Source organism: Cyprinodon variegatus, unplaced genomic scaffold, assembly GCF_000732505.1.
Source record: "Cyprinodon variegatus isolate N-32 unplaced genomic scaffold, C_variegatus-1.0 Scaffold82, whole genome shotgun sequence".
Lineage (NCBI taxonomy): Eukaryota > Metazoa > Chordata > Actinopteri > Cyprinodontiformes > Cyprinodontidae > Cyprinodon > Cyprinodon variegatus.
Window position 1 is genome coordinate 1347065 of NW_015150535.1, and position 11525 is coordinate 1358589.

The following is an 11525-nucleotide window of genomic DNA, read 5'->3' on the forward strand; positions in this document are numbered from 1 at the left end:
TAAGCTCGGTGCAGAGTTCCTCTGAACTCTGCTCGGCCGGAACTGGAAGATGAGGGGGAGACAGACTATTAGTTCAGGCTCAGTGGGAAATTTGATTCGTTGATTTAAAGCAGAGGATCTGGTTGTTGACTCACGTTTCCAGAGAAGTGAAGGATCTTTGACTCCAATCTGTGTGTTGGTTTTTTCAGAGTTTGTCTGACTCGGTGGAGGGCGGAACAGGGTTTACCCAGAACTCGGACGGTGTAGGGGAACCAAGACGCTGATTGCCACTCAGATTTCCTGCTGTACTTGAACGGGTCGTAGTGAAGATGATTCCCTTCCTCAGAGAGTAATTTTAACATCCTCAAAGGAGACTGGATCCAAACCTCATGTTTGATTCACTGGCTCAGTTTAGACTCAGTTGATCCCTCATGGGAGAGGAGGTCCGAAAAGGTCCAGTTTGCAGGATGACTTCCTGCCGAGAGGCAAAGACAAAAATCAAAGTTAAAACTCAGGGAGACAAGAACTCAGTCTTACTCAGTGAAAATTCAGCTTGGCTAGAGAACCAAAAACTGGCAAACACTCTGGCGTCGAAGTAGTGGCAATCATTAGCTTAAGAGCACTCCGTTAATGTGTGAGGAGGCGAACCGGAACCAGGCGCCTCCTGTTGGTGGAAGGGAGACAAACACAAAAACAAACACACAGACAGGAGCCCTGACATGTTGTCGGTATATTTACAAATCTCGGGTGAAAGCCGGAGAAGGCTAGACCAGTTTGAATCCATGGGGAAAACTCTTCCGGCCTCCATAATTTCACAGTCTTGGAAAGACCCAATCCAGGTAGGCTGGGTCTTTGGAGGACGCAGCTGTTGAAATCAAACACTGCCACTGTGTTTCAGAATGAACGTTTTACTTGTGTTTACTAAAATGTCTTGGAAACAACCATTATGGGCTAAACTGTTTGGTTATGTATGATCAAAACAAAGGAATGAGTTTTTGAAGGTACATCTGAAAGAAGTTGAATAATGGTATAATATATAACATATATTGATATATCAACTTTTTCAGATATTCTATTTTTTAAATAATGCCTGTTGGGCTTTATTTATTCTATTCAGTTTATTCTATTCAAAAAATAACCTAAATGTATGATTTGCACTAGAGCTGACTGGAGGAAAAACATTTCTAAAAAGTAAAAAATGTGATGATTTTTCAAAACAGTTAAACTGTGCTTTGTTTTCCAAACTTTAAGACTTTTTCTATCCATCTAGGAAGCCCTTTCAATTNCGTTAATGTGTGAGGAGGCGAACCGGAACCAGGCGCCTCCTGTTGGTGGAAGGGAGACAAACACAAAAACAAACACACAGACAGGAGCCCTGACATGTTGTCGGTATATTTACAAATCTCGGGTGAAAGCCGGAGAAGGCTAGACCAGTTTGAATCCATGGGGAAAACTCTTCCGGCCTCCATAATTTCACAGTCTTGGAAAGACCCAATCCAGGTAGGCTGGGTCTTTGGAGGACGCAGCTGTTGAAATCAAACACTGCCACTGTGTTTCAGAATGAACGTTTTACTTGTGTTTACTAAAATGTCTTGGAAACAACCATTATGGGCTAAACTGTTTGGTTATGTATGATCAAAACAAAGGAATGAGTTTTTGAAGGTACATCTGAAAGAAGTTGAATAATGGTATAATATATAACATATATTGATATATCAACTTTTTCAGATATTCTATTTTTTAAATAATGCCTGTTGGGCTTTATTTATTCTATTCAGTTTATTCTATTAAAAAAATAACCTAAATGTATGATTTGCACTAGAGCTGACTGGAGGAAAAACATTTCTAAAAAGTTAAAATGTGATGATTTTTCAAAACAGTTAAACTGTGCTTTGTTTTCCAAACTTTAAGACTTTTTCTATCCATCTAGGAAGCCCTTTCAATTAAACTGATGTGATGATTTTTGTTGATCAGGCTCTAAATTAGTTGCATTTTAACTAATGTTATGTTCTTTCATCTGTTAGACTCATTGCATTTATTCTGGGGTTTTCTTCATAATCAACGTTTTTGTTCATTATTTTTTTCTTTTTTTCAAACATTCAACTTAGAATGAGACTTAAACTTAATTTAATTTAAGCTCTTCTATGTTGTAGTTTAAAATTACAATAATGTAGAAGTTCCCCCTTTTGTTTGAAAATGTAGAGAAGTTTAAACTATATTTATTTGTAAGCTATAAAAATAGTGAAGTAGGTGTTAAAATCCTGGCTTAGAAACCTTCTAATGTTTTATTTTGAAGTCAGCTGTGAGTTGTTTGCTGTCGGAGCTGCAGACGCGCTCCATCATTTACTAGAGCTCTATTGGCTGGGTCCGGTTGCGTCATTTCCGCACAAATGACGGTAAGTAAGAACCGCTTCTTCAGTCGCTGTAGTAAAGTCCGTGGAGCTGCTACATGGGGCCGCGTCTCTGCACGCGGAGAGCAACAAACTGACGCGGTGCACTTTACACGCGTGGAATTTATATTCTCAGCAGCTGTGGGGTATTAGAGCTGGATCTTATAGGGATAACTGCCTGAGAGGGGGATAAGTTTTTTCTTTTCTTTCTGGAGTAAAGAAATTGTTTTTTTGTTTGTTGTTCAATTTGTAGGAATAGATGTAATTTGCGGTTGAAGGGTTTGTTTGTCTTTTTTTTTTTTATTTCTGGAGCTTTTGTCGGAGAGAGACACCAGAGAAGGGGCGGCTCGGTGTCCACCTGACCTCCTGGAAAAAAAACACAGCAGCTAATGACACTGAGAGCCTTACGTTGCGCATTAAGCTCTCCAGCTCTTCCCACCGTTTGCGCACCATTCCCCTTTTTAAACTTAAACTAAAAGGATATGTTGGCTTTGGAATATTTTCAGATAGTGAAATAGTTTGGAACAACTTTTATCGTTCTATCCCTGGCCGGACTGGACATTATGCGGATCGTTGATCCACTCCGGCGCTCCTGATGCCTCGAACCGGTCCTATCCATCGGCTCCATCCCGGAATGCCTGCCCTCTAACCCCCCCCTGTCCAGAACCCGCTGTGGCGCCGTGTCCCGGTCCAGCCGCCAGGATGAGCAGCACCGACCTGGAGCGCATGTCGCTCAGCTCCTCGGCCAACTCGGTGGCTTCCAGCGCCCGCACGCTGTCGGCCAACGTGCGGAAGCTGCACAACGCGCTCAACCTCCTGCTCAGCGACTTCGAGAGGGAGCAGTTCATCCACTGCCTCAACGTTTACCACTCCAAGCGCAACGTTTACGACTTGGTGCAAACCCTCAACGTGATCCTCAACGCGCCCAGCAAACGGCAGCTGCTCCCCATGCTGCGGCTGGTCATCCCCCGCTCGGACCAGCTCCTGTTCGAGCAGTACACCTCGGAGGGGCTTTACTTAAAGTCGGATTTAGTTGCAAACAACGGCCACGCCGACCCCCCATCGGGAGACTTCCCCAGCGCCAGTCCGACACCCTCTGGGAACCTGTCGCCGAACAAACCCCCGGAGTTGCAGGTCGCGCTGCGGGGCTCCCCGGACAGCTTCAGCACCAGCAGCGAGGGGACAGCTCCGCTGGTGCCTCTGCTCGGCAGGAACTTCATCCATGAGCCGCCCGGGGAGCTGCGCCAGGTCACCATGAAGCGGCACAAGAGCAACGAGGGCCTGGGCTTCAGCATCCGCGGCGGCTCGGAGCATGGAGTGGGGATCTACGTGTCCCTGGTGGAGCCCGGGAGCCTGGCGGAGAAACAGGGGCTCCGGATCGGCGATCAGATTATGAAAGTTAACGATAAAGTCTTTGATAAAGTCACCCACGCTGAAGCGGTGAAGGTAAGGGACGTTTTCCTGCTTTTACAGCCTCACAAAAAAAGTCAGACATACTCTAAATTTGGTTTAAAAACACATCATATCCGACTTTACACCAAACTATAACATTGTTTTGTTTATTTTAACCAGTTTTGCATTATAATCAGCTGATAACATTATACAATACTGTTTACCGTTTTAAAAAGGGATTTTATTTACTTTATTTCATGCATTTTAGAAAGGTTGCTTGATGAACTTTGACTTTTCCAGTTTGGTTTTACATTATTAAGAGTTATTGTTGTATTTTTGACTGATCACTTCTGAAGAAAAATATTTCTTTGTTTTTTTCTGCGTATCCAAACGCACAGAAACCATCCAAGGCAAACATATCAGTAAGTAAAGACCCATGGGAGAGTAGAATAAGCCCACTAATTCAGCTGAGATGAGCCAAATTAAAAGAGACGGATGTAATTCATATTAGTGTTTAGTAGAATGTGAATCATTTATTACAAAATTTATGTATTTTCTCTCTGTTGAGTCATAATTATTAGTGCTGGCAGAAAACCCACAAAAAAAGCTGTATTTTATGTTGTTAAAACGAAACATGTGCTAATTAAAAGTGGCTTTTCATGTCTTGCACCTGTGCAGTAAATATCAGATGGCCATTTTTTTTTGTGAACCACCTCACCAATATTTTTAGAAGACGTCAGGATTATGTGTCAAGGTAATGGATCTGAATTAAGGCATCAATTCATAGAATTTATGATCTGCAAAAAGGAAAGATTGGCGGGTTCTAAGACTGTAGAGTAATACTGCACAATATGTAAATATATTGTCTCTGAGATGTCGGTCTGTGCAATATTAATGTGCAGTAATTGTTAGCTGATATAGTTAAAGTTTTGAGGTGGTGTTTTTATACAATATTATTAAGTGTGTTGGACAGAGTCTAAAGCAGATGCTCAAACTGGGCACAAGTGTCAGTACTGACAATGTTAAAGATCCAAGAGTGTATGAAGCACAGATTAACAGAGAGGAACAAGGATGTACCAGATTATTGTCAGTGAAATATTTCCCAATGTTGTCGTTTTTACAAGGTTATCTAATACTGTGCTGCACAGTAGGTGTGTAAAAATAGATGCCAGTAAACAACTGTTAAGAATCGGTTGTAAAGTATGTTAGCTTTTGGACTGTTCCTGCTCATTGACTTTTTTTCTGCTGCTCATAAACAGACATTAATTGTGCAACTTTATGCCACGAAAGTTCACTGGCTGAATAAACAAAGTTTTTATCATTCACCTTTCAGAACGTGACATTTAAAGTGGCACTTGCGTTCTGGTGGCATTTTCTGAGGCTTCAGCAGTGTCCTGACTTATTAAACTGTGACTTTTTCTAGTTTGTTTTTCCAGCCGAGTAGGAAAATAGCAAACATTTGGCACTTGTTGATTGCCATACAACCTCTACTGAAGTGGAGGATAGTGAGGAGGACTATAGCTCCCTTGGAAAAGCTGGATAGTTGGGCTAAGTTTACTTAAAGTTGGGATGTCCTGAGGTGATATTGAAAGGTAGTATAATATTAGCTAAAAAATAGATTTCAGAATAGAATCTCCCATATAAGCTTACCAGTACCGGTCCGTGGGTCATTTGGTACTGGGCCGCACAGAAAAAAGTATATATATATAATTTATCGACGATCAGAGTCTGAGTGATGTTTTATTTTGAAAAATATAAAAAATTGCGGTATTCTCTCCCAATTACGTCAGTCGGTGCATCTGTGCCTCTTGACACAGGTTAATTCAGTTCAACACTCGTCCTATCTTTGTGAAGCGGCATTTTCTGCGGTTAAAGCGACCAAAACAAAGCTACGAAGCAGACTGGACATCAGGAGCACACTTCGTCTGTCATTTTCTCCGATTACGCCTAGATGGGACCGACTTGTTGTTTTATTTTTATGCTGTTTGTATGTGATTTTATGCCAGTCGTATCATTTTTACTTGATCGTATTTCCCCCACCGGCCCCCCCCGGCCGGTCCGTGAAAATATTGTGTGAAATATAGCGGTCCCTGGTGCAAAAAAGGTTGGGGACCGCTGCTCTATAGCATCAGTATCGGTATCCGTCGCTTCTCAAAAGCTGCAATATCGGTATTGTATCAGAAATGGAATAAGTTGTATTGAATCACCCCTAGATAAGAGGTGCTACGTCTCACCCTGCGTCCTACCAGGCAGCTATAAATGTGTGTTTGGAGTCAAAGCTTTAATCTGGGAACAGTCTCACTGGTTGGAGATGGGGGAGTGAAACTACTCTGACTCAAAGGTTTGGTTTTCAATGAACAACCTATGAACACGTAGCATTGAACATCTATGTGTGAAAGTCTTTCTGTGGTGTTTGATTCTAAATGATTGAGACCTTATGCATGTAAACAGTTTTTACTACTAATGGTAAGAAAGGAGCAAATCCCACTAATGTTCTGGCCTAGAACCAGAGCTCCCTCCCCTCTGTTGTTACTTCATCACCAGATCTCAGCTCCGCTTTCTAAAAACTCATGAATGGAGCAGAAATGTCTTGTTGTGATAGTTTCATTTTTATGACTGAAGTCACTGAATTTAAAGGTCTTAATAAGGGTAAGCTACGTGATGCTATGAGTACAGTGTTTAGCAGCCAGAGCTTGAACAGCCTATAAAAAGTCATTCTAAAAAAGGATGGCGCTCTAGTTTGTGAGTCGGTGCACAGAGGTGGCTCGGTCACATCACTTACTGAAGGAGCTCTGAGGTTCATTTATTGGTCCACTGCGTGTCAGCGTCAAGGCAACCAGGCTGTTTAGTGGCTCTCTTAAGTGTTGCACGCTCAAAGCTCGTGTACATGACCCCTCTGGGAGATAACAAGCTCCTATACATTGTAGGGCCCTAACTGTGTGTTTTTAGCTCACACCATCAGTGCAGAGGCTCTACAGCAGGGTAAACTTTAGATCAGTTCTTCTAGGAAGCTCCACGGGAACCGGACACCCTGAGAGCAGTTGGTAACCATAGAGGCGCGTGTGTTTGTGTGCAGGTTTGAATGGACGGAGGTTGTCTTTTTCTACTAGTTGACTGAAAGTGAGACTCAGGAGCAAGAAGAATGTGTTTAATGTAATGGAGCTGGTAATGCAAAGCCACTGTGGTCATAACCAAATGGCTAAAGCATACATTTGTACCTGTAAAGCGTAACTAATGGGAATTAAACTTGATTTCTTTTGAAAATATGAACATTTATTCTAGCTTTACTTTAAGAATATAAGAATTGTAATTATTTGTAAACAAACCTGGTATATCTTTGTCCTAGGCAAGGCAAGGCAAATGTATTTGTATAGCACAATTCAGTACAAAGACAATGCAAAGTGCTTTACATGATTAAAATACGGGAAGATAAAACAGAATCAAAGCAAGTAGGAAAAAATAAATAAAATAAAAAATGCAGCAACAAAAAAGAATATTAAAAACAGTTGTCCTACTTCATTCTGCACCTCTATCACTGGATTTTATGAAGAGGACAATGAAATGATTACAAACCATTTCAGGGATCCGGAAGTCTTCAATTTCTCTGTATAGGTTTGAGGACAATAAAGTGTGTAGTCTATTTTAACTGTATTGCTAAATATGTGCATTTCTGGGTTAAAGGATGTTTCTCATTCCTCTCCGTATTAAAACTCATATTTTTAGTGTTCATGTCCCCGACAGAAAAAGACACTGATAAACATATTTAATTGATGATCAGAAAAGGGCTAATTCCCTGTTTTCCTCACCTTTAGACCAAAATAAAGCAAGTTATTCACTTTTTGCAAGCAAAATAAATGTTACTGCACCAGTTCCCAGCATGTTTCCTCAAGACACAAAAGAAAAAATAATAATAATACTAAAAACAGATCAGCAGATCACCAACTTTTTCATAATATGGGACCTTTAAAGGAACTTTTCTGAGGAAGGATAATCTTATCCTAATATCACCAATCAGTTTTAATAGATTTTATAACAGAGCTGTTGTAAACTAATCCAGATTAAAGAAAAAAAGGGAAATGTTCCTTTAAATATTCCTTTACCAATCTGCCAAATCGGAAGCTGACTGCAGCTTTACCTATAAATGTAGATACTTTGTGTCCAGAATATTAAAATTCTGTTGTAAAAAATGTGAATGAGAAAACTTTTAATAGGCCATCTGTGCATCAACTGTTAGATTTGGGTCAGGGCTGTTAGATGGGTTACATCTGTTTTTATAGGTGGGGAATAAATCAGCTTGTTGTCCATAAAAGTGTGCGATTTGGACCAGATCTCTTTTGCCAGGTCAGCATGCCACATTTAGAAGTAGGGGTGTAAATCACATCCATTCAGTATCGATTTCCTGACCCAACGATTCGATTAGTTTTGATACTCAAGAATACACCACAATTCAATTCGATTAATCGATTAATTTTTTAATTATTTTTTTTTTTACACCTTACAGGCTAAACAAAGTTTCAAGTTTGAAATAAATCAATGAAAGCTGTAATATCGTTATGCATTTTTTTTTTTTTAGAAACAACAGCAAATAACAGAAGTAGAAAAGTTGCATCAAAGAATACTGCAAAAATACTGCAGAAAATCAGTGCAATGAGTGCAATGCAATACCTCGGCTCCAGACGTCCCGCCCCCTCCACAGACGCTCTGCTGCTCCTCTCCCAAATTGTAGCTGACCGCAAACAGTGCTGCAGACAGGAGGCCGACTTGTTTTGTTTTTATGACCGAAATTGCGGAAAACAACTCGTGAAGTTTGACCCGCTAGAAGAGCGAAGTGCGCAAGAACGCTGGGACCCTTTTTCCACCTGGATCTCCGCTCTTTATGGCCCTCATGTCCCTCCGTCGTCGGACTAAACTAGCCCCCACTTCCTCACCGCCTCGGCCGTATCTAGACCCACAGCGTGTAGCACAGACCACGCTTCAATATTGAGCGTAATTTAAAAATGTCTGCATCAAGCTCACTGCAACACACTGCTGTAAGAGTATAACCAGGAAGCGAGGTAGGAGGGCAAAATAGGTTTAGCGCCACCGCAGCACGGGAGGGAGAATTACGCCTAGGAGCAAATGGATAAAAATAGACCGGAGGAAAAAAAAAAACATGAATCGATTCTCTTGCGGACGTGTCGATTCATCGGATCGTCGGCTGTTGGATCGATGCATCGATGCAAAACAATTATTATTTACACCCCTACTTAGAAGTCTGGATTGTGAGGGCTATCCTTCGATAGGGAGCTTATGATTTTATGCATTTTGAGAGAACATGACTGTGCAGATGGGTAGCTTCACATTAGCTGACCCTCTTTAGACATATATAAAGAGTAGGACACAGGTTTGACTGTATTGTGTCTGTTATCGTCAAAATGAAAAATCCACTACGATTTTCATTTTCCATTTAGAAAACCTAGATAGAATTTAGAAATTGAGTTTCCCATATGATTGCTAACCTCGGCATCCCTGCTTGAGAAATATATAGTATAATGCAGCCACCACTATGCTTTAACATTGGGATGTTTTGTTCACTCTGACTTGCAGTGTGGGGTACCTGCTGGGGAGCATTTCCCAGATTTCTGGGTTGTCTACATGGTTTAAAGCAAACTTTAAACAGGATTCTGTGTCATTTCCCCAGAACTCTTTCCTGTTTTTGCTTTATTTTTGCTCTGTCTGTTCAATAATGTTCTCTAAAAAAATCCTTTTTAGCTGATGAGCTGCACTCAATACTGTTTTTTTTTTATGCGCATTGTTTCGGTCCATCATACTGTACAAAATACACAGAAGTTTTGGGTTATTAGAAAGTTTAAGTATTAAAACTTGTGCAAAGCTCCATAGATCAGCATTAAAAATCGATGACCTGAACATTATAAAACAAAAGGGGTGTAACGCCTGCCCAATAATTCAGCTAACAGTTAAATCTCCAGAGACTTTGACAGCGCTGCACACTTTGAAATGAGCTTTTCTATTAGATTAATGAGCACTAAATGAGGCAATAAAAGAGAAACTGGGATTATGTGAGATGAAGTGTTTTGTGAGAGACTGAAATATCTTTTCCTCATCCTGCCTGGCTTTTATCACTCTCAGTAGTTTTCTAGTGTTTGATTTTTGTTTCCTATCTTTTCCCAGATGATGAACGTTGGTCACGGGTCTTCATTGATCTCTGAGGTGTCAAATTTGTACAAATAGTCATGAGGGGATTAATAAAATCAGGCATTTTCTCTAAGATACATTATTTATGATGATGATTTTGTTTAGTGATGATGAAAAATATCTTTTTCTAGTATATGCATTTATTTTTGTTGATAACCAGGTTAAATCCTGAAAAATCATAGGTTGCCTCCTTCCATTAAAACTAAGAACTTTTACTATTTCTAGTCTGTAAATGCATCCATCACTAGAATACACATTAAATAAATTATTTTATGTTCAGTTGGAGTCAAAACTGATGCATCATTAAATATAAGCAACTGGGCTTTTTCAAATTATTTAAAAGCTTAGTTTAGTGAACATAAAACTTTGACTAAGGAAAGTAATTGAAAACGTTCATGTTATTTTGTCATTGAGCAAATGGAGATAATTATTGTCATCCTAACTGAGCTACAACAGGAAGACTTTATGATTTTAGTGCCAGATCCAGAGGAAATGCTTTTATACTGAATTAAATATCTGGTTTAAATGACCTCGGATGTTAATATTGTCCAACATCAGAATTCTTCAAGCATCACTGCATCTCAGTTGTTTGGGACATTTAACAGTGCTTTAATTGTATGTTTAATCAGGTGTCATTTTCCAACCCATGAATTAATTTCATTCAGCAAGCAGACACGTTTTATTTGAATGTTTGCTGCTACAGCTGAGCCGTGTTCTCATAAAGTCTCTTAACAGTTAGTCTGCATAGTGCTCAAATTTAGACCAAGATTTGGCTGATAAAGAAGATTTTATCCTGTTTTGGTGAAATCGCAAAATGGCTTCTCCTTGGTTTATTTTCACAAAAGGTGAAAAGTGCTTGATAGAGATTCCTAGATCTGTTATGTTTTTTTCATCACATGATTAAACCAGAGAACCACTGCTTGTTCTTTACAGGTTCATTCAAACTTCTTAAAATAACGCTCACCATTTTACCTTGTAACCAATAGGAGGGCGCCACGCATTAAGCTGCGTTCACTAGCATTAGCCTAGATGCAGAGCCTTGAGGCAGAGCCACTTGGCATCACTTAGCTCTACAAGACATTGGTAAAAAGATTTTGTCTTGTATGTAAATATGAGCAATGTTACGCACTCTGATTTTTATTTTGTTTAAAATAAATGGGTGCTTTTAAATTTGACAAGAGATGCGCTTTTATTTTTATAGTTGCTGGTGAAGATTCTAAGTCATCCAGGTCATAGCCATTCAAAAAAAAGTTAAAAAATAATCCACTGGACGTTATTTCCAAGTTTGAAAACGTACTGCTTCCCATCTAGGAAGCTTTTTCATTTAAAACTTTCAGAAATGGCATTGAGTTTGAGGCTTTATAGGGTGGACCAAACAAAGCCTTGCTTTGGCTTAGAAAACACGCAAATTGAACGGGACGAATGGCTCTGCCCCTTTGGAATGGGGGTTGTTTAAGGCCCTGTCCACACGAAGTCAAAACGAACACGAAACGCTGATATTTTCCAAAACGTTTGCCACAAAGACAAAGAAGTAAAATAAATGTGAGCGTCCACACGAATGCATGAAAA

At 40.0% G+C, this 11525-nt stretch overlaps 1 protein-coding gene across 1 annotated transcript in view; it reads left to right on the forward strand.

Moving 5' to 3' along the window:
• The first annotated feature begins 2417 nt into the window (after window positions 1-2417).
• The window catches only part of dfnb31 (deafness, autosomal recessive 31), a 240174-nt gene continuing 231066 nt past the window's right edge, over window positions 2418-11525 (forward strand). Inside the window, exon 1 of the mRNA XM_015373172.1 lies at window positions 2418-3815. Coding sequence (XP_015228658.1) covers window positions 3072-3815 — 744 coding nt within the window. The 5' untranslated portion in view covers window positions 2418-3071. The remainder of the gene's footprint in view (window positions 3816-11525) is intronic.